Here is a 23,592-nt window from a genome sequence, read left to right on the forward strand (position 1 = left end):
TTATCCTTTATTCAAGCAAAAATAGCCTGTAACCATTAAAATGCTTAGGAGAAATGTTTAATCGGTAGAAATTATTAGTTCCTGCAAAATAATGCCTTTAGAATTCTCAATTAGCAGAGAAGCTAGGTGTAGAGCTTTCACTCTTAGTTGTAGAGCAGATGGTATTTTCCTGGATGGATTGCACATCATTTATGAAGCCCTTATGCATGCCTATGTTTTCGGATGAGTTTAGTATGAACAGCATTTTTAGTGATATTGAACAAAATCACATTTAATAGATTTTTCACTTCAGTCATTCTCATCTCATTTCATAATGTTAGCCATTATGGGTCATTTTATCTGTTATATCTCATCTTTTTAAATGACTACCACACTGTAAAATACATTGCTTAATCGCCTTTCAGGTTGTCAGTTATTTTACAGCATGCTATAAAATTTCATTATCAGTGGTTAGGATGAAATAAAAAGGTCTAATAACATACTTCAAAAGAGAAGCTTAAGTACAGGGCAGGGCTTATGTGACGATGCCTGTTAAAATCAATTTCACACTATCATCTCACTCTCCCTGTTTATGCTAACTCGTATCCTCTCCCTTCATACGGGGTGAAGGTTGGAATGCAATTAAAACTGGAGTTCTAGAGACTTGCACTATTTGCCAGAAATTCCTCCCTTCCTTGGGTAACAGCTCTGAGATGTGTACATGACATTGCCTTTGGAAGAAGCAGGTTAAATTTCCTCAAATTTCCCATATGAAATGCACTAAAACTTTTTTTTATTTCCCAGTCTAGAGAGGAAATGGAACTCCTTGGATAACGGTAATGGCAGGCGTAATTAAAGATGAAGCCTTGTATTTGAATCATATGGGATAGCAGAAGTAGGTCTGAGGTGGAGAAAAGATATTATTCATATTCAGCTTTTCAATAAAAGATTACAGTATGTTTTATTTTATATTTGATCAATCGAAGTTGATACAATTTACATAGTCAATAAAGCAAACACATTTTTTCAAACACATGCTCTGTGCAAGAACTTTCCTTGCCCACACAGACACATAAAATGTTTACTCAAGTTCCTTAATTTTGCAGGAATATGTTGGCTTGAGACTCTCTTGGGTTTTGAGCACTGAGAGGGAAACTATTCAACTAGCTCCAGACTTTAATTTGTTGGTCTTACTGGCATCTAATGAACAAAGAGCATCTCCCAACTAAAACTGAGTAAAGTGTTACAGGAAAAGGAGAGAGATACTAGGGCGCTGAGCTGGATGAAATGCCACAGCCATATTTTCCCAATTAGAAATGAACTACAGTCAGCCCCCATAGCTGCTGCATTTCTGTTTATTTAGTATTTAACTTTCTCCCCTTCTTACCTCTCCCATCTCTTCTAGGTTGGCTGTATGCCTTGGGTTTGGAATACCAATTCAAGCAGTTCAATAGTTATCATTTCTCCTGGTGGAACAAATAAAACAATGAATGAACTTCCATGTGACACAGCCCACTATGCTTTTCTTTCCTGTGTAGTGGGGACTCTCACCTTGGCAGTATTTCTACGTGTATCTTCCTTGCCAAAAATGATTCTCCTGCTTTTTGTTACAATTTTATACATAGCTATTCTGGAACTCAGTGGTTACAGAAAAGCAATGGGGTAGGTATCTTGCAAAGTTAAAGCAATGGATATTTCTGTATAGATAGTCACAACATTGACTACTCCCCTGTGAACTGTCTTCTAGCATTCAGTGCTGCTTAGGGCTATATACTCAGTAAAGCATAAGGAATGCTTAAACCATCTTCTTGCCAGCAACTATAGGAGTTGTAAAATCCACCTACAGGACATCAGCTTTTGGGAACTAGCAGCTGTTGTCCCATTATTCTGTAGTTTTATGTTAGCATACCTCAGCTGAACACACTGCAGTCTAATAATATGAAATAGAAAAACACCGTTAAAAACTTCACTTCCATATTTCAGCAGCCCTCAACTAATTCCAATTTTATTTAAGCTTTTGAGTGTTTTTATATATCCTAATTAAAAGTGTGCACACACATTACAATAATGTATAGCATTATAAAATCCTCAAGAAGTTCAGTGTTGGTGTGATGCAGTGATCAGATTTACTGTCACCCATCTCCCTGCCCTTATAAGCCTCTTCAGAAAAGGCTAATGATTAGGGAGTTCCCACATGGTCTAAACTAAAGATCTGATAGTAAAAATATGCAGTGTTAGGTATTAAAAAACCTGGAATAAACCATTTACTTTCTTTTTATTTTTAAGGGGTGGTTCCTTTTATATGCATGGCTATGAACCAATACTAGCCATTTTGCTATTTTCTTGTGCTTTGGCACTGCATTCCAGGCAAGTGGACTTGAAGCTGCGTCTGGACTACCTCTGGGCTGTGCAGGTAAGTTATAAGACTTTTCTTTCTACTTTCCATGCACACAAAATGATGCCTGACTTTTTGAATTGACTCACACTTTCAGAACAAATTAGTTGGACTAAGACACTTTCAAATTTTTTTCATGTCTGTTGGGGTTTACAGAGAAAAATTATTAAAGCTTTTCTTCCACAGGTCTATAACATTCATTTACCTTTTTCCAGCTGAAAATCCAAACCAAGCTTGTTTGTAGTTGTTCCACAACAGCGCATCATTAATGAAGTAATATAGATATACCTAAGCTGCTTTATGAATAGAGAGAATTTAAAACATGGGAAATTGACTGTTAGCAATATAAACATGAGATAAAGAAATTAAATCCATCAGGTTTTTTCATCTTATAATACAAAAAGGGGTGAAAATAAGTTGATGTTCAGGTAAACTGAAAAGAAGCAAATAAAACTGATAAAAGGAAATACTTATACCCATATCATGCAGTGAAACTATGGAACTCTTTCCCATAGGAAGATCAGAAATTTATTTAGATACCAAGTGCATGGATCTTTTTTTTTTTTAATGATTTCTTAAGTATCATAATCACAGCAAAGCCTATAGAAATTATATTAGCCATAAGCAGGGGCATCAGGAAATATCTACCTCCTGTCACACCTCTCAGCAGCCCTATTCCCACCTCCAAAGTGTTTTACGCTGGCCCCTGAGGGAAGGAGAAAGTTGAAGAAGATGTAAGTTTGTTTTGGTGGAATTTGGAAGTTGCTTTTCTGATAAATCTTACACTTTTGTAGTTCATAGAGGTCACATCCTGTTCTCACCTACATCCTGTTTACTATGTTGTTAAGAGGACTGCATAAATCATCACAGTGCTAGCTTTTACATGTAAGATCAAGACTGTAACACATTAGTTAAACATATCCCTGACTCTATGGTGTTACCTAGAATGGAGAAATCAGGAATGACTTAAGTCTAGTATCTTCCACTCTTAAGTTTTTCAACATAACAGTTAAGCTCTGTTGTGATTTTTTTTTGTGTCTTGATTTCCAATATCACGTCCACCTCCTTTATGATTTAAGTTTATCTTGTTCTATAATTTCAGTGAACTCTGTGCTGTTTAACTGAGTAAACAATGCATGATCACTTAATTTAATTTTTGTCCTATGACCTGCAGTATTGATGGCTGCTATGCCTGTCAGCCTCAGAAGTTTGTTTTGGACAAACTGATAATGGTTTCCGCTTGCTGTGGTGCCAAATGTAGTTTCCAGTTGGGAAAAAAGAAATGCCCTCACTTTGAAACTCAGAGCAGCACATAACAAGTTGTAGACCGGCTATCTTTATATAGGTTGGCACATGGTAGAGCTATGTGAGTGCCATATGATCCATGAATAATGGGATGCTTGCCTGCTGAAAGACCATAACTGGACAATAGTAAAAGAAGAAATATAATTTTTTTCTGTTCTCTTGGGGCCACGTTCTACAGAAATACCTAGTCATCTACCACAATTCTTAAAACTATTGTGCACTTACTCCAAAGGACAATAAGGGGAGTTAAGACATATGGATGCCTATCAAATTTCAGTAATGTCCAGCAGCAGCTTCAGGTGCCATTTCAAAAAGTGTTTTTCATCTGAGAAGATCAAATGCCATTTTCAGATCTTTTCAATTGCCAATCAGGTACTTAGGTGGTACCATCTTGACTGTGAGATTTGTATGATAATCAGAAAGGAAAACAAATCAGCTAGGTAGTAAATTCAGGAAGTAGGGATCAACACAACTACCATTCTTTGAAATCAGTGTGCTGGGTAGATGCTTGGCCTCTTTGATGATCTGGGCATATACCATCGTTATTCTTGGTTCCACGTGGAAGATCTACTCCCTGTACAATAAATAATAGTGGATAATATATTGTAAGGAATGTTGTCCTAGTTTCCACTCTGTGTATTGGTTGTAAATGATATTGAATACAAGGGCTAATTAACATACCAGCAGAAGTATCATCATGATGGATATTACAGAAGTGGTTATGGTACTTACCTATTCAACTAAATAAGTAAAAAAACCATTATCTTTGTACTTATTAGGCTTTTGGGCATAGTAATAATCTGAGTATTGAAAGTTCTGGAATACTGTTGGTTGGAAAGATCTATATGTTAAAACTGCCTTTGAAGAGTAAGCATACTCCAAGCTACTAATTGTTTGACAATCTTTAAGAGGAGTTGAGAGTAAAAACCACCTTCCTGAATGACAGTTTTCTTGAGCTGCTGGATTGCAGGAGCCCTGTATATGGTTAAACAGCATTTTTGGTCATGCTTCTCTACAGTTGCAGTGCTACTTGCCATTGAACCATGTTGGCTTAACTTGGTTACATTCTTGGTAGCAGACAGGGACTGTGGAGATTTTCTTCTGTTTTACAGAATGAGTGTGATGGTTCTTTGTGCAAGCACTTAATTGCATGAACCACTGCTAAACCTGGAGACTCGCATCTCCCAGTAACCAGCCACTGCTGTGTGAAGGACGTGTGAACATGTATTTTTAGGAAGCTTCTCAGTTGTTGGCTTACAACTGGGAGAATTTCAGACTCAAAGGCTGTTCTAGAAGTTGAAAGCACTAATCCTGTAAAAATGTCCTCAGATGAATAAAATCATTTGTGGCATAAGCTGCAATAAAAAGAATTTCATAGATATTTTCATTTACTTCATTGTGAACAGCAAACATCTAGTACTAACTAACTGATATTTTAAACACAAAGTATTCTGCAATTAATACCATTATTAATAAGAATATATAGATAGATGTTCTCTGGCCTTTGCTAAGGTGGGAGGAAAACCCATTTCCATAGATTTTGTCTGCCATATCAGGAAAAAAATGTGTTTTGAGGTAATGCAGATTTTAAACAAGAAAAACTTATTTAGGAAAAAGATATAGCTTCAAGGAAAGAACATCTGATTTCCACGCATTTAGGTTATGTAACCAGAACAGAGATAATAACAGTGCAATTTATGTACATCATGCGGAAAAAATACATTTTCCTGACTGATGATAAGTTGGTAAAACATTTATATTTGTACTTACTGTTCACGTGTCAATGGTGTTAAAGGTTATGTTGATTTTGCAATTTTTTTTCTGTACCAAGTTTAACTTTCTGAATATCACAATATTTCCCGAAAATATCTGTTAGTTTTGATTGTTTTTTTTAAGAAGCAGTGGGAGGAGAATTTCATTTTCTACATGATGTTTGCGAGTAACTCCGTGTGCCTCATATGACAATAACTGTGAATAGCAAATATAGGAGCATTTTACTTATTTGTGACTGATAATCACTTTTGCTTATGCAAGTTTTTCAACAAAACTGGAAAAAAAAAAGGACAAATAAATACAAGCAATGAATTTATGAAGTAGCGAAAACTGCCAAAAAAATGGAGTTCCTCAGTCATGCTGGATTTGTCAGGGGAGGAAAATAAGAATAATACAATGATATGACTGATTGTTGCATCCTTTAGGGAATACTAGAATATCATTCAGCTGTCTTTTCTAATCTGTGACACTTGTAAGAAATATGTGTTTTACAGTCGGCAGACAAGACTTGCCAGGTGTGCTTGCATTTCCTCTTAAAAATCTGGCCCTATAGAAGCAGCGTGATGGGTCTCTTCCCTGTGCTTTTAGTGCCACCTTCAGGTACAAAGATGAGGTTTCTGCAGCACCGGTGCCCAGCTTTTTTTTAGCTGTGTCTTGAAACAGTGGATTTTCATGTGATAACTCTTCAGTCAGTGACATTGCTACAGCATTTTTAGGCTTATTAAACAGTCACCTGATAGCTCAAAGTGATACAGCAGCTCAGACCACTACCTGAACAGAGGATATGTAACCAGTTACCAGCACTGTAAAAACTGTGGGATGCTAAGTAACTTTGTAAAATGCAATAGCTGTTAATTATATTGATGTCAAAAGCCATACTACCAAAGAACATTTTAAATCTTGTCACCAGGTCTGAAGCAAAAACAAAGCCTGCTTTTAAATATTGCAGTTCTGCAAATACAATTAAGTCCTGTGTTGTGGTTTCGGCCGACTTTACCAAAACCAGACCGACAGATGGCCCTTCCTCCCCCTTCTTCCCCCCCAAAAGAGGAGAGAGGAGGAGAAAGAGATAAGGAGATTCAGAAGTTTAGAATGAACTAAACTACTTTAATGAAGAATTAATATTAAAATAAAAATAAAGAAGAAAATAATGAAATAGATACAATATATACAAAACCGTATCAAGCTCCCAGGATGACAGTCACGTCACCGGCAGGCACTGGGGAAGTCCCAGTCTGGAGTCAGTGACGAATGGGAACTGGTTTCCAGCTCTGGAGTCAGGAACACACGGGTTGGGACCAAAGGCAGATGGACAGACAGAGTCCTCTCTGGACGTCGGCCATCGCAGGAAGGGGCTTGACCCTTTGATCCCTCAGCTTTTATACTGAGCATGGGGCAGATGGGATGGAATACCCCAGTTGGTCAGGTTTGGGTCACCTGTCCTGTCCACTCCTCCCCACTGTTGTGACCCCTCTACGTTTTTTCCGTTTCCGACCCTCTAAGGGGGCAAATAACAAAATTGACTGACCTTGGTTGTTATAGCAATAAGTATAAGCAAGGGCCTCCCTGCACACCATTCCTTGGCATGGAGCACAAACATTGGTCTTATCATTCTGAGAACGAGCAGTTCTCTCCACAATATGCCGTTACTTTCAGAGAGTTAGAGGAGGCCTAGCTAGGATGTAAAGTTACAGAACACAATATTGGTTCAGTTTTACTTCAAACCGGGACATTCTGTAAAATGACCTAGGTGCCACGAATATCAAACAGGTATAGCAATAAGCAGAATGCAAAAAATTATTTTGCTCATGCCTATATATTTTCTTTCTTGTTTGTTTTCAAAATAATATGCCTTAGTTTTTCAGCCAGCAGCTATTGCATAAATATCATGCAGGCAGCTTTTCTTAATTAACCAATAGGAATAGGGACAAATAGATGAAGGTTTGGATGCTATTTAACTGTCTGGGTACCACTTCCTCCAGGAATGTAAATACCTATGATCTGTACTATTATAATCTTCTTTCCCCAGCCCCAAGTACTCCTTCTCCCTTCTCAGTGTCTATTTTGCCTGGGAAAGGGTGATGCCTACGCATCCTTTTATATCAGCGGCTCAAAGAGTAGGCAGTAGGATTTAATGAATCACAAGGAAAAAAGACAGTTTTCATTGTATTCCCCCAAATGGCAGAAAGCAGGATGCTGGAAAAAGGTCCAGAAAATATCAGTAATCAGTTTATTTTCCACACACACACACAGAGCCATGTGATGGGATAGTTTTAGAGTTCTCACTGCTGAACATGACCAAGTCTTTTTTTACCTCACTTTCACTGCTTATCTTCCCTTGCAAGAGACACAAAGAGATCTTTCCTCTTTACCCAGGCAGCTCCTGAGGAGTTGCATATATGAGAACTCTTAGGCAGTGCAGGATGAAAGGGTGGATGCTCAAAATCTATGCAGTAGTAGCAGAGAAGGTACAGTTCATTTCATGTTCCTAGCAGATCGCTTTAATAAAGGCAGGATGTTAGACTTTGGTATGGCTGATGCAGTCCCTGCAGAGACTCTGGCTACAGTATCCATAACAAGATAGCAGTATTAACCCTGTGTGTAGTCTAAGCTAATATACCCTGCTTTTCAACACGACTAAGCAGCTCAGAAGGAATGCTGTGCTAATTTCATGAACATTCTGCTTCTAGGTCTGGGGCTATATCAGACAGAGTTAACATAGCTTATTCTTCATAGTACTGCATTGCTTCATATAGGTCTTGCCTGTGCAAACATCTCCCTGACCCACAGGTAGACAGTACACTCCTCTCTCCCTGTTGGCTAGGAAGTGCCTGACCTGAAATAGGCCAGGGCACAAAAAGCTAAGAGCATTTGACCTACATTCCCCTCATTCTGCTGTTTGCATAATACAGAATCACAGAATCACAGAATCTTCTTGGCTGGAAGGGACCTTTGAGATCATCGAGTCCAACCACAAAAAAAAAAAAAAAAAAGTACTGTGTACTGAGAACTGTGTTCAGTTCTGGGCCCCTCACTACAAGAAGGACATTGAGCTGCTGGAGCGTGTCCAGAGGAGAGCCACCAAGCTGGTGAGGGGTCTCGAGAACAAGTCATATGAGGAGAGGCTGAGGGAACTGGGCATGTTTAGTTTGGAGAAGAGGAGGCTGAGGGGAGACCTCACTGCCCTCTACAACTCCCTGAAAGGAGGGTGTAGAGAGGTGGGTGTTGGCCTCTTCTCCCAAGTGAATAATGACAGGGCCAGAGGAAATGGTCTGAAGTTGCGGTAGGGGAGGTTTAGATTAGATATTAGGAAGAATTACTTTACTGAGAGGGTGGTCAGGCCCTGGAACAGCCTGCCCAGGGAGGTGGTGGAGTCGCCATCCCTGGAGGTATTTAAGAAATGTGTAGACATGGCACTTCAGGGCATGCTCTAGTGCCCGAGCTTGTTGGTTTGTGTCTGTTTGTGGGTGGGTGTGGTGTGTGGTAGTGGGTGTGTTGTGGGAGGGTGTTTGTTTTGTTTGTTTTTTGTTTGTTTGTTTGTTTTTGTGTTTGGTTTTTTTTGTGGTTGGACTCGATGATCTCAAAGGTCCCTTTCAACCATGAAGATTCTGTGATTCTGTAATTTGTCTCTATTTAGGTTTTGCTACCATTAGTATTATTCAAGGGCCATTGCTACCCCATGGTATTATCAAGGGCCTTCCATGACCTTCACAGAATCACAGAATGATATGGGGTTGGAAGGGACCTCTGGAGATCATCTAGTCCAACACCCTGCCAAAGCAGGTCCACCCAGAGCAGGTTGCACAGGAACGTGTCCAGGCGGGGTTTGAATGTCTCCAGAGAAGGAGACTTCACCACCTCTCTGGGCAGCCTGTTCCAGGGCTGTGCCACCCTCAAAGTAAAGAAGTTCCTCCTCATGTTTAGGTGGAACTTCTTATATTCAAGTTTGTGCCCGTTTCCTCTTGTCCTATCCCTGGGCACCACTGAAAGAGACCGGCCCTGTCCTCTTGACACCCTTCCTTTAAGTATTTATAAGCGTTGATCAGACCTTAGTGGCTTTCATCTCATTTCTGGCAACTGACTTCTCAGAGTCAAAATTGTAGTTAAGTTTTGCATCCAAAGAGCAGAAGAGACACTTGCTAGGTGTGTTGGAAATGTAGCATTCTACTATGTTTCCTAGAAATGGTGACATCCTTGATGCCTTCCCCTGCTCTTAAGGATATTTTGCAACCCCTTCAATCCTGACTTTGGTGGTTTGGTTTGAGCCACTACTTCACTCAGGAGCTCAGTTCTCATCCTCTTAGTCACGGCTGTGGTTCCATCATTGTGAACATTGTCACATCCATACCTGCGCACACAGTCTAGTGCCACTGGCATTTCTCTACCAGTAGTTTCATGACCATGTTGAAGCAAGACAGACAGAAAATATCAAGGACCTATTTAAAAAACCAGACAACTACAGAAGACACCAATAGACTTAGCTGATCAAGCCCTGAAAGTAGTCATCAGCCCAGAGACGTTAGCTTGAATTACAAAGGACTTAAAAGGGATTTTGCCTCAATGTAAAAGCATAGTATAGGAGAACTGTTCCCGCTCTGCCTTGCAGGCATGATTTTGCTCAGTTTTAGTTTCAAAGTATGAATTAATAGAAGCTATTTGATTGCTTCGGCTAATTTTTTGCTTTTTGGAAAGATTATTTTTTTCTTCTGTCCCCACAGGCAGAAGAAGAGAGAGATGATATGGAGAGAGTCAAGCTGGATAATAAAAGAATCCTCTTCAACCTGTTGCCAGCACATGTTGCACAGCACTTTCTTATGTCTAATCCTAGAAATATGGTAAACCAAGATAAAATTTAAATACATACTGATGTTGTATGGGGGTAACCCTGTGTAGCTTGGGTCCCTTTCAGCTGTATGTTTTCAAGAAAGGCTTGGCTTACAAAATTTCTTTCATGTTAAAAGGAATAGTTTTGTAAAAAGTTATGTCCAAGAATAAGATTGGGATTATTTCTTTCACTGTAATGTCCTCTTCCTCTGACTAATTTTAGTAAAAAGCAGGGTAAGGGAATGTTGTGTCATTCACCATCAAGGCAGTCAAATGTTTGCATGCAAATCACTATTCTTTTTTCAATCAATTTAAGTATTGGGATTTATCACAGTATTTCATGAGCTCATTTTAATTCTGAATGGTGAAATATATGAACTGCTAGACATTTACATATGAACCACTCTAGTTCTGGAAATACGTTGCATTACGAAACCCATTCATTTGAAGTTAAAAACAGAGACTTGAACACACTCAAGGAAGACACAATAGCTTTTAACATGAAAGGCTGCAGTGATTAAATAAAGTGGTTTGGGAAGTCCTTACCAGAGTCCTCTCCGTGCAGCTGCAATACCTGCAGCACTGGGGTAGCCGTAATGGCCATGATACTGCTCTTGAGAGTTTGGATCAATATGTTTGAACCACAGAAGAGTGGTTTTACTTTCCATGAGCCCTCCAAATTCTTAAGCAGAAACCTTACCATACAGAGCAGCATTACATTTTTAATGTTGAATACAGGACTTTGCAACTCAGGGAAAGACATGAAGGAATGAGGCTGGTTTTGTGCTGGAGGGCAAAATTGTTCCATCTCTGATTAGTTATAAAACAAAATGGAGAAAATGCAATTATTTTTTATACAATAAAATTTCTACAACTGTTAAGACTTTCTAAAAAATTTTTACTCACTGCTTCGACGTCTAGCAGAGAAAAAGACTAAGTTGCTTTAAATGGGTTTAACAGCTTAGGTGTCAATTTTCTTTTGTGTTTCTGAGTGGAGAGATCTTTCAACAATTTTTTTTAAATAAGGCTGGCTTTCTCTCTACCAAAAATGATGGCTTTTTTTCCTAGATATTGCTTAGCAATAGAATAGATATCATAATAATGATGCCTGGTTTAGATTAATATTTTTAAATAAAAATTTTATCTGATTATGAACTGCAGGACCTTTATTACCAGTCATATTCACAAGTGGGAGTGATGTTTGCTTCCATCCCAAATTTCAATGACTTCTACATTGAATTGGATGGCAATAATATGGGAGTGGAATGTTTACGCCTGTTAAATGAAATTATTGCTGATTTTGATGAGGTAAGGTCTAAACACTTTGTCTTTTGACCATATCACTTCTACCAAATTATTATCAACAGAGATTATCTGTAGCAATTCAGTGTATCTTGAACTGCCTAATAAAACAGTATGGTAAACTTCCTTTTAATTGTAGTTGGTGTCCACCGGGCTTCTCCAAAGTGCCTAGTTTGTACTTTTGGGCACAAGAGTCTGACCTCAAAGTCCTCGAATATAGCAAGAGTATTAAAATGTGAGTTGATGGTAGTTTTTTCAATGACCTCAAATTGGGCAAGGCTCAACTTAACAAAAATAATATGGTTTAATCAACTTGCTGATAACTATGGTTGTTGTCTAAAATATTATGTAATATTTAACAGTTTTATGTTTTAAACAAAGCTTATGGACAAGGAATATTATAAGGACATAGAAAAGATCAAGACAATTGGAAGTACATATATGGCAGCTGTGGGACTCGTACCTACTTCAGGAACTAAGGTAAGAAGCTCTTACATGATGGTCATTTGTGGAGGAACCATTCTCCTTCAATTTCCAGAGGAACATGAGAAACACAACAAACTCTGTGTGATTATAGGTAACATGTACTACTTCTTTACAATTTAATTCTGAAATTCAAAGAACAACTATAGCCTGAAAAGAAAAATTGCTATCCTAGCCATTTCTTATATGGCTTCACTTGGGATTTCATTAGTTACAGCTCTGGATTCTCTGCAAACTGGCATATGAAGCTCCTAAGTCAGAGTGGTAGTGTTTTAAACCTGGTATCTTAGATGACCTCATAAGATGCAGGTAAGGGAAGACTCCAGGTGTAATGAATCGCTGCAAAACTAATATAAGAATATTAAAATGTGATTATTTTTTTCTTTCTTATATTGAAATGTGGGTGCAACCTACAATCAAAACAAGCAGCTTCTCCAAACCCCCAGCATGGACAGGAACTTAGTGCTAGGTACATTACTGCACTTTACCCTGGTCCCTCCAAATCAGCTCTTCTTTGTCTCTACTGCCAGCATTCTTTTTACCCCTTTAATTACTCAGCAGTAAAAAAAGTCAAAGTCATTTCAGACCCACTAGTTCTGGGGCACAGTTCTTCTTCTATATCCTCATTGCTACTCCTCAGTGTGTTTCTCACCTTAAGTTTATGTCTTGGAACAGAGATTTCCTAAGTTTGCATGTAGCACCTGGAAAAGCAGAGAACCCTGTGGACAGTATGCTGAATATATTGTATACAGAGTACTATGCACATTAATAATTATATTAATAAAATAAATGTATGAAAAGTTAATAAAATTAATACTATGAGGAATATAATGAAAATTAAAGTAATCCATGCACCTAGTCTGCCCACAATTTCCAGACATCTCTCCTCTGTTCTGATTCATGTACATATCTTATAGAGGTACACTAATGCATAGGGTTTAACATTGCAAAATAACACCAAACTAGAGGGTGAAAGCAAAAAGGGCCAGAAGATGGCCTGTGAACTTTCTAGCAACAATTAACCTTGTTAAGTAAATAAAAAACAAGGCCACACTGAAATCAACTGCTAGAATCATGTTGTCGTGTATCACATGCAAATAATTTTCTGATCTGCAAGGTATTTACAACTGATGCTTTCTTTTATATCATTCCTAGGAATCTACAAATTACAAAAAGGTATTTTTAAGACTCTGTTCATGCTGAAATGTTTGACTTCTGGGTCCTGAGGCAGGCAAAAAAATTGATCCTTTGAATTTTGTTCAGTGTGATCTCAGGCAAACAGGCAACAGCATACTTGTGTGTCTGCTATAAGTGCTCTTTGAACTATAATCCTGAAAACAAGTGTGTTATTGGGTAACTTTGGCAGTATATGTTCCAAAACCTAAACATGTTTATCTCTTGTATTTTATAGTTGCTAACTGAAGGGTCAGCTGAATTAGCCCATTACTGAAAATACCACTCTGAGCTTATGATAGAAATGCATTTTAAATCACTGGAGAAGGTCTTGTACTGAACTCTGCCTTTCTCTGAAATCTTGGGGCAAATTTTTATCTTATCTGTACAGGTAGAATTTATTTAACATTCAGAAAACCTAAAGATCTTGTATGAATCAGTCAATATCTTTTAATTTAACTTGGGGTTTCAGCTCTTCTGTGATCTCTTCCCACTGCTCGTGTGATGTAAACCAGTGAAATTATTCACATTCTCTTGGCAGTTTCCCACTAGGTCTTCAGCATGCAGCTATGTATTAAAAGTCCAATGATCCTGGGGAGCCCACCATGTGCAGATGACCACTGCCAGCCATCACACAGTCCCTGAGCTGCCTTACAGAGTTGCATCTGTCCATGGGGAGCCAGGCTCCTAACTTTGTGGTGTTCTTCAGTGCAGGTTCAAAAGAGGTCGCAAGTAATCCTTTTGAGAGGCATCTCAGCACATCCAGTAGTTGTCATCAGTCCTCTCTCCTGAAACCCCGGGGGACATTGCAGGAAATCAAAGCATGCATCAGGTAGCAAATAAATGGAAGGAGAAAGAATATAAAGAAGATTAGACGATTAAATAAAACTATACACTCCTCCTTCCGTCCTCCAGACATTCAACATTCTTCTCCTTCATGGTTAGAAGTGTAGCCAATATTCATTCTTGTTCTTCCTTTGTCTTGGTGAGGCTGGAAAATAGGCCTTGCAGCCTGTTGCGGCAGTTGATGTGGGAGAGAAAGACACATGTGGCAGTGAAGACATGAGTAGTGATAAGATGGTAACTGCAGAAATGTCTGCACATGAACAGGTGGGAATTAGTGCTTGCCCTCCCAGCAAAATAGTGGGACGATTAGCCCAGCTGAAGTGTATCTACATGAATGCACGCAGCATGCGTAACAAACAGGAGGAGCTGGAGGCCATCATACAGCAAGAAAACTATGATCTGGTTGCCATCACAGAAACGTGGTGGGAGGACTCGCATAACTGGAGTGCTGTGATTGATGGTTACCAACTTTTCAGAAGGGACAGGCAAGGAAAGAGGTGGTGGGGTGGCCCTTTATGTTAAGAGCAGTATTGTATGCCTCGAACTTAGCAATACGCACGATGACAGCGTTGAGTGTCTATGGATAAGAATTAAGGGGAAGACCAATAAGGCAGACATCATGGTGGGAATTTGTTATAGACCCCCAAACCAGGATATAAAGGCAGACGAAATATTCTATAAGCAGCCGGCAGAGGCCTCACGATCACTCCCCCTCGTACTCACGGGGGTCTTCAACTTCCCAGATATCTGCTGGAAATATAACACAGCAGAGAGGCAACAGTCCTGGAGATTCTTGGAGTGCATGGAAGACAACTTCCTAAAGCAGCTGGCGAAGGAACCGACTAGGGAAAGTGCCCTACTGGACCTGCTGATAGTTAACTCAGAAGGTCTTGTGGGGGATGTAAACGTTGGAGGTCGTCTTGGACAGTGATCATGAAATGATACAATTTTCAATTCTTGCTGAAGCAAGGAGGGGGGCCAGCAAAACTGCCACCTTGGACTTCTGAAGGGCAGACTTTGGCCTCTTCAGGAGCATGGCTGAAAGTGTCCCTTGGGAGACAGTCCTGAAGGGCAAAGGTGCCCAGGAAGGCTGGTCGTACTTCAAGGAGGCACTCTTAAAAGCCCAGGAAAGAGCCATACCCAAATCCCAAAAAACAACCAGGAAGGGAAGAAGACCAGCGTGGCTAAATAGAGAGCTTTGGCTGGAGCTCAGGAACAAAAAGAAGGTTTATGATCTTTGGAAAAGGGGCCTGGCAGGCAAGGAGAAATACCAGGAAGTGTTGAAGATATGCAGGGAGAAAATTAGAAGGGCCAAGGCTCAAGCTGAGCTCATCTTGGCCACTACAGTTATGTATAACAAAAAGGGGTTTTTTGGGTATGTAAACAGTAAAAGGAAGATTAGGGATAATGTGGGCCCACTGATGAATGAGATGGGCACCCTAGTGGTGGAAGACACAGAGAAAGCAGAGTTGCTGAATGCCTTCTTTTCTTCAGTCTTCACTGCTAAGGCTGTCCCTCATGAATCTCTGGCCTTGGAGGCAAGGGGGAGGGTATGGAGAGAGGAAGTTTTTCCTCCAGTAGAGGAGGACCAGGTTTGGGACCACTTGGCCAAACTGGACATTCATAAGTCCATGGGCCCTGATGGGATGCACCCACGAGTGCTGAGAGAGCTGGCAGATGTTATCGCTGGGCCACTCTCCATCATCTTTGAAAGGTCATGGAGAACAGGAGAGGTGCCTGAAGACTGGAGGAAGGCCAACATCACTGCAGTCTTCAAAAAGGGCAAGAAGGAGGACCCTGGGAACTACAGACCAGTTAGTCTCACCTCCATCCCTGGGAAGGTAATGGAGAGACTCATTCTAGATGTCATCTCCAAACAAGTTGAAGAGCGGGGGGTTATTGGAAGTGGGCAACATGGGTTTACCAAGGGTAAATCATGTTTGACCAATCTGATAGCTTTCTACGATGCTATAACTGGTTGGTTGGATGAGGGGAGGGCAGCAGATGTCACCTACCTTGACTTCAGCAAGGCTTTTGACACAGTCTCCCATAGCATCATTGTTGGGAAACTAAGGAAGTGTGGGCTGGATGAGGGGACAGTGAGGTGGATTGAGAACTGGCTGTGTGACAGGACCCAAAGTGTAATGATTAATGGAGCAGGTTCAAGCTGGAGGCCTGTAACCAGTGGTGTCCCCCAGGGGTCAATACTTGGTCCAGTCCTGTTCAACATACTCATCAGCGACCTGGACGAGGGGACCGAGTGTATCCTCAGCAAGTTTGTTGATGATATCAAACTGGGAGGGGTGGCTGACACCCCAGAGGGCCGTGCTGCCATCCAGCGAGACCTGGACAGGCTGGAGAGCTGGGCAAGGAAGAACCTCATGAGGTTCAACAGGGAAAAGTGTAAGGTCCTGCACCTGGGGAAGAAGAATGTTAGGCACCAATACAGGTTAGGTGTGGACCTGCTGGAGTCAAGTTCTGAAGAGAAAGATCTGGGGGTCCTGGTAGACAGCAAAATGACAATGAGCAAGCAGTGTGCTCTTGTGGCCAGGAAGGCCAATGGAATCCTGGGCTGCATAGGGAAGAGTGTGGCTAGTAGGTCGAGGGAAGTCATTCTCCCCCTCTCCTCTGCACTGGTGAGGCCACAACTGGAATACTGCATCCAGTTCTGGGCTCCCCAATTCAAGAGGGACAGGGAACTACTGGAAAGAGTCCAGCGAAGGGCAACGAGGATGATTCAAGGATTGGAGCATCTCCCTTATGAAGAAAGGCTGAGAGAGCTGGGACTCTTTAGCCTGGAGAAGAGAAGGCTGAGGGGAGACCTTATCAATGCTTACAAGTATCTGAAGGGTGGGTTGAAGGAGGAGGGAGCCAGACTCTTTTCAGTGGTTGCCAGTGAGAGGACAAGGGGCAACGGGCACAAGCTGGAACATAGGAGGTTCCACTGAAATATGAGAAAAAACTTCTTCACAATGAGGGTGACAGAACACTGGAACAGGCTGCCCAGGGAGGTTGTGGAGTCCCCTTCTTTGGAGATTTTCAAGACCCGCCTGGATGCAATCCTGAGTAACATGCTCTGACATGCTCTGGGCAATCCTGCTTCGGCAGGGGAGTTGGACTAGATGATCTTTATGGTCCCTTCCAACTCTAAAAATTCAGTGAAATTCAGTGAAAAGAGTAGAGCTAGTTGACATTGCAAGAAGCAGAATGCGAGAGACCAGGGCAGGTAAATAAAAATATACTTCCTAAAACTTGGGACTGGCCCAAGGATGACTTTCACAATTCTTTGCTAGCACTTTGCTCTAATTTTTGTAAACTTCCCAGTCACATGAAGGAACCCTTTCAAACTGAGCCCTTTCAAACTATAAAACACATAGCAATCTGTTTCTCAGGTTTCTCAGTCACTGTCAAGTGCTCCATTTATACAATCTCACTATCATAACAAAAACCCAGCGAGCTCTCATCTCATGCCAGCTGCCACAGCCCTGTTGTGCAACATCCTACTGAAGCTAGACTGCCACTGACCCTGTATTTCTTTCACCATATCTTACCTTTAGCCCACTTTCACTTTTCAAATCTATTCAATAATTCATATTTAATATTCAAATCAGAGCATAACATAGAAGCAACCATACTGAGTCACGTTAAAGGTCTATTCTAGTAACCTGTCTTTAACTAGCCAACAGTAGATCCTGCGGGAAGGGTATGGGTTACAGGACAACATGCAAACCTCTCTTTTCCACTTTCTGATGATATGCTGCTTAAGAAATTCTAGAGCTACAGATAATATCTTTTTAATACTTTGTAGCAAATATTTCTTCCATGAGTTTGAGTAATTATGTTTGAATCTAGCTAACTTTTGAAATCCAAAATATGCTCTGAAACTGAGTTGCACAGTTTAATTAGACTGAAGTTGTAAAAATTATTTTCTTATGTTTTGGGGTTTTTTAACAAGTTGGTACTTCAGCATTTGATTTGATCCCTTCTGGTTCTTTTGTTTTAATTCATTTATGTACAGTAAAACCACTTCAGCTTGCCTGGAAAGAAAAAAGAAAATGGGGGTGTTCTGCATCTCACAGGATTAAACAGGATTTTGTCAATGGGAACAGCATGCACCCCATGGAGCTGGGAGCTAGCAAAAGCCCCAAGGGGAGAAGAGGGCAAAACCTATAGTTATTAATAATCATCAGGCAAAGCAGTTTTGTAAGAAAGCAGGTTGTATTCCCTGCCACCCTAACAACAAACATCTGCAGCTCTCTAGCAACAGAATCACTTTACCACGGGAATTTTGTTTTCCATTCTTCCCAGAAATCAAAAACAGAGAGGAAAGGAAAAAAAAAAAAAAAACCAGTACTTGAGAAAAGAATGCAAGTGCTGTACCACCATCAAAAGTTTCTTTTCACAAACAGCAAAGTGGGTTAGATTCTTTTCCTAAGCCATCTAGTTTGAGCTTTTCATTGTTTTTCACTTTGGTATTTCACCTGCCTCTCAGAAACATACAAATATAATGTGCAATACTATTTTGTTTCTAGGCTAAAAAATCAATTTATTCCCATCTGAGTACACTGGCAGATTTTGCAATAGAGATGTTTGACGTTCTTGATGAAATCAACTATCAGTCTTACAATGACTTTGTCCTACGAGTTGGTAAGTCACGTTTCTACGATTATCTTACAAGCAGAACACTGCTGTTTGTTGGCTTTCCCTGTGCTGTCTGCAAAGAATAACCTATCCTGCACTCATGAATAGAATTGAAAAGCCCCCTTTAGCGGTAAAGTCACATCCATGTAGAAGGTCAGCAGGCTGGATGGTAAGCATCAGTATTAAGGAATTACAATTGTGTCCAATTCGACTGTGTTTAATTAATCTACACACTAAAAGGAGTCCTAAAGTTTCCTAAAAGGAAACTGCACCGATAATTTTATACAATATTACTAGTGTGCCCCGTCTTGTGGCTTACACTGGTTTGCCTTTCTAAACTGTTGAAAACTAGGTCTGACTGTACTTAACTATTAAGTTGTTAACTATGAAGTTAAGTTTCATCTGCAAAAGCTTTGTTGGCATTAAAAGCGTGATGGGAGCTTTTCGTCCACAGATGCCAAATCACCTCAACCAGATCTGTTTTCTCCAACAAATCAAATCATAGCATCACAGAATCATAGAATGGTTATAACTGGAAGGGATCTTGAAGATCCTCTAGTTCCAACCCCCCTACCATAGGCATGGACATCTTCAACTAGACTAGGTTGCTCAAAGCCCTATCCAACCTGGTCTTGAAAACCTCCAGGGATGGGGCATCCACAGCTTCCCTGGGCAACCTGTGCCTCATCACCCTCAGAGTAAAGAATTTCTTCCTAATATCTAATCTACATATACCGTCTTTTCAGTTTAAAACTGTTACCCCACCCTGTCCTATCGCTACACTCCCTCATAAAGAGTCCCCCCCCCATCTTTCCTGTAGGTCCCCTTTAGGTACTGGAAGGCCTCTATAAGGTCTCCCAGGAGCCTTTTCTTCTCCAGGCTGAACAACCTCAACTCGCTCAGCCTGTCTTCGGAGGAGAGGTGTTTCAGTCCTCTGGTCATATTCATGGCACTCGGGTGGACTCACTCCAGCAAGTCCATGTCTTTCTATGTTGGGGGCTCCAGAGATGGATACAGTCCTCCAGGTGGGGTCTCACCAGAGCAGAGTAGAGGGGCAGAATCACCTCCCTGGATCTGCTGGCCACACTTCTTTTGACGCAGCCCTGGATGCAGGCTTTCTGGGCTGCAAGTGCACATTGCTGGTTCATGTTGAGCTACTCATCAACCAACACACCAAGTCTTTCTCCTCAGGACTGCTCTCAGTCATCCTCTCAAGTACAGGCTCTGCCCAGCCTGTATTTGATGGATAGCAGTTTAGCAAATTCATCTGCAGTTCCCTCAGGACCCATGGATGAATCTCATCAGGTCCCATGGACTTGTGCACCTTCAGGTTCCTTAGATGGTCTAGAAACTGGTCTTCTCCTACAGTGGGCAGTTCCTCATTCTCCCAGTCCCTGCCTTTGCCTTCTGTGATTTGGGCAGTGTGGCTGGAGCACTTGCCTCATGAGGACCAGGGCTTGTGAACATGAGGCTGCTCCTATCTGTCTATAGAGGGCCTCATCCACTCAGAGCCCCACTGTAATGTCACCTGTCCCTGTACTCCCTTTTAATCCTGACCTATAAGCTCTTGGTTGGCTCTTCATCCATCCCCAGGCAGAGCTCCATCCACTCCAGGTGGTCATTGACATAGAGGGCAACACCTCCTCCTTGTCTCCCCTGCTTGTCCTTCCTGAAGAGCTTGCAGCCTTCCATTCCAGCACTCCAGTTATAGGAGCTATCCCACAATGTCTCAGTGACAACAATAAGATCATAACCCTTCAGGCGTGCACACGTCTCTAACTCCTCCTGTTTATTTCCCATGCTACATCCATTTGCATAGAGGCATTTAAGTTGGTCCCCTGATGAAGATGACTTACTGGCTGGACTGTCTGGAATGCCTTTGTGCTGAACTCCAGGTATTCTGTTGACCTGAAATCCTTCTCCAGCCTCTGGGCATCTATCGCTCTGGGCATTGGCATCATACTGGTAGGAGTGGGATGGATTAAGGTCCCCCCCAAGAAATCCAGAAATCCTCTGGTCTTCACAACACAAACCTTCCCGTGCAATCCTTTACATATTATTATGTGTCTTAACCTCTCAGACTCCTTTCTCCCAGCCTTCTTATAGAGTAAGTTCCCCTCTTCCCTTCCTTCTTTGCATCCTAATCCTCTCCAATGGTACTTCCACTGCTGTTCTAATTTTTTTGCATATTCTAACACAGATAGTTTTCTCCAGTTTCTTTCTCTATATATTTTCATGGCTGAATTGAGATAATGGGCTGGACCAGGAGAAAAGTGAGGTTGCTAAGAGCAGAAGACTGAGAAAGACCAAAGACATCAAGGGTAGCAATAGGAGAGTTATACATCTCTGCCCTCTTGTACATTCTAATAATTATAAAGCCCAAATTATTTTTGAACTGCTTTTTCCATGTTCACAGAGGGGCAGAAGACAAATATCTAATGCCCATTCTGCTGCATAAATTGCCTGGGAAACCCCTTGCAATGAACCTCATGCAGGATTTAGCATCTGCAGCTCTTTAGGGCACTCAGAAGAAGGAACCTGCTCTTTTATCTTCAAAACAAGGTGTCAAAATCAGTCAGTAATGTAGAATCAAGCCCTGTGGTTTCAGAAAAAAGATGCTTGAGCTATTTTCACATACTTTTGTCTTCTTTCGGTGTCTCCCTGATCTGTGTTGTCTAGTAATGACAACCAATGTGACACACTTCCCTTACCCCATTCCTTGTGTCTTCCAGGCCACTATTTCTGTTTGACTTGGAAAATCTCTATTAAAAGGCCTTATATGACCAACCACAGTGGAAGTCATAGAAAACAATTAAAGATCTTTAACAGTTTGTCCTGAATTGTTCTATAGCTATACTCTGCACTACCACTGCTTTTCATTTTTTCTCAAAACAAACAAAAAAAGAAAATCCACAGATGTGCCATATTGTATTTCCAATAAGATATCTCTGTGTATGTCTTTATTCTCTTTCTAAACCTCGTACAAATATGGAAGTCCAATTGGCATAATTTGACATATTATGCCTTATGACCAGAAAAGATTGTGTTAAATCTATTTTGCAGGATTCGATTGGATAATATGCTGTGGTGTTTGAAACTAAATTCATTGTTTTGATTTTAGGTATTAATGTTGGGCCGGTAGTGGCTGGAGTCATTGGAGCCAGAAGACCACAGTATGATATCTGGGGGAACACTGTGAATGTTGCCAGCCGGATGGATAGTACCGGAGTGCAAGGGAAAATTCAGGTCAGTGCATACTGAGACAATTTTTCAAACTTTATATACCTCCTGTTTTATGTGTTACATTTTCAAGATCACTTAGAAAACGCAGCTTCACGTTATCTTGTGGTTCTTATGAAAAGAACAACATTCTCCAGTGACTCAAGCATCAAAGGTATAGTTGTTTTCCCTCATATCTGCTTCACTACTACTAGGCAATGAAATCCTCAAATAAACAATCATCAGAAAAAAACAGAGTTCTCTGCTGCATTGCACAAAGTTGGAGGCAAGCCTGGGAATGCCGACACTGCATGGGTTAGTCCTTGTGCTGTAAGAATTTTGCCTGAATAAGGTCTACAAGGAAAGGATCTATGTCCATTTGCATCCCGCTGCATTTTATGTAGCTTTAAAAATTCCTTGTATACTTTTGGATCGGAGTGGATACACTGACAGAGAACTTTGTTGTTCTACTAGAGCTTGGCTAGAAGCTATGCTGCACCTCTCAAAATCTCAATGAACTCTTGCAGTCCTTTATCCAAAATACCTGTCTAGTCTCCAGGGATCAAAAGTTATTCTGGAGTAAATTAACGTCACTGGAACTGAACCAGCTTACAACAGTGGACACACTGGTTACACATTTCTGTCGGACAGAGCTTAATTTGACTGTGTCAGCTCAACACCAGAAGTTCTGCTTCTCAGATTCCAGTTTGGTCAGTGATTTTTAATTCTTTAAGAAAATTCTAAGTGAGCCCAAGAGCAGCAGTAGGTGCTAATTCGTTCTGCTTATACATATTCCATGACAGAGAAATAAAATGGGGAGGGGTGGGCAGTTCTAGGATTAACCTTATGTGAGCAGGAAAAACTAATAGTTCTTTATTTTTCTGTCTTCAGGTGACAGAAGAAGTTCAGCGGATACTAAAAAGGTGCAGTTATGAATTCGTGTGCAGGGGTAAAGTCAGTGTAAAGGGAAAAGGTGAAATGTTGACCTATTTCCTGGAAGGAAAGGCTGATGGAAATAATTCACAAACACGGTCTTTAAACTTAGAGCGGAAAATGTACCCTTATGGGAGAGCAAACATTCAAACAAAACTGGGCACCAGCTGTCCATCAGTGTCCTCAGTTGCTAGCTTTACTGTAAAAGCTGGGCTTGGAGCAGGTCAAACATCTGCCAGTCACACAAATCAAACACTACATTATCTTCCTTCTGTGCCAGCTGTAAAGGAGGCATAGAGCAAAGGAGATTTGGTTATGCCGTTTGAAGTGAACTGGGAAAGCAATGGTTGTCTGAATTTTTACCAAGAGATCAGAGGTCATAGGCCATGGAATTAACCAAGGACCACTACAACCCAACCAAAGAGAACCTGGGGACTTGTGTAACGAACTCTTGGGATGGAACATATAAGGGCTAGCAATTCTGTTAGGAAAAGTCAAAACCTGATTTTCTGGAAATGAGGAATATTTTCTTGGCATTTTTAAAGGGTAAATGAAAAAAAAAAAGACATAAGCGTGCAAGCAACTATTTATGTGTGTGTGTATATATGTTTTAATCTATATATGCACATATACAAACAGTCCTGTGTAGACTTAATAGGGATTTATAGAGATACACATAAAAATATGTATTTATTTACACATCCACCTGCAATGACATA

General features: G+C 40.7%; 1 protein-coding gene across 1 annotated transcript in view; it reads left to right on the top strand.

Annotated features, from left to right (window-relative positions):
* The window catches only part of ADCY1 (adenylate cyclase 1), a 155,006-nt gene extending 131,836 nt beyond the window's left edge, over positions 1 to 23,170 (top strand). Inside the window, exons 13-20 of the mRNA XM_074145330.1 lie at positions 1,385 to 1,641; positions 2,266 to 2,392; positions 10,171 to 10,287; positions 11,438 to 11,584; positions 11,960 to 12,058; positions 18,613 to 18,727; positions 21,843 to 21,967; positions 22,832 to 23,170. Of these exons, the coding sequence (XP_074001431.1) occupies positions 1,385 to 1,641; positions 2,266 to 2,392; positions 10,171 to 10,287; positions 11,438 to 11,584; positions 11,960 to 12,058; positions 18,613 to 18,727; positions 21,843 to 21,967; positions 22,832 to 23,170 (1,326 nt within the window). The remainder of the gene's footprint in view (positions 1 to 1,384; positions 1,642 to 2,265; positions 2,393 to 10,170; positions 10,288 to 11,437; positions 11,585 to 11,959; positions 12,059 to 18,612; positions 18,728 to 21,842; positions 21,968 to 22,831) is intronic.
* The last annotated feature ends 422 nt before the right edge of the window (positions 23,171 to 23,592 follow it).

Source organism: Numenius arquata, chromosome 3 (assembly GCF_964106895.1).
Source record: "Numenius arquata chromosome 3, bNumArq3.hap1.1, whole genome shotgun sequence".
In the NCBI taxonomy this organism is placed as follows: domain Eukaryota; kingdom Metazoa; phylum Chordata; class Aves; order Charadriiformes; family Scolopacidae; genus Numenius; species Numenius arquata.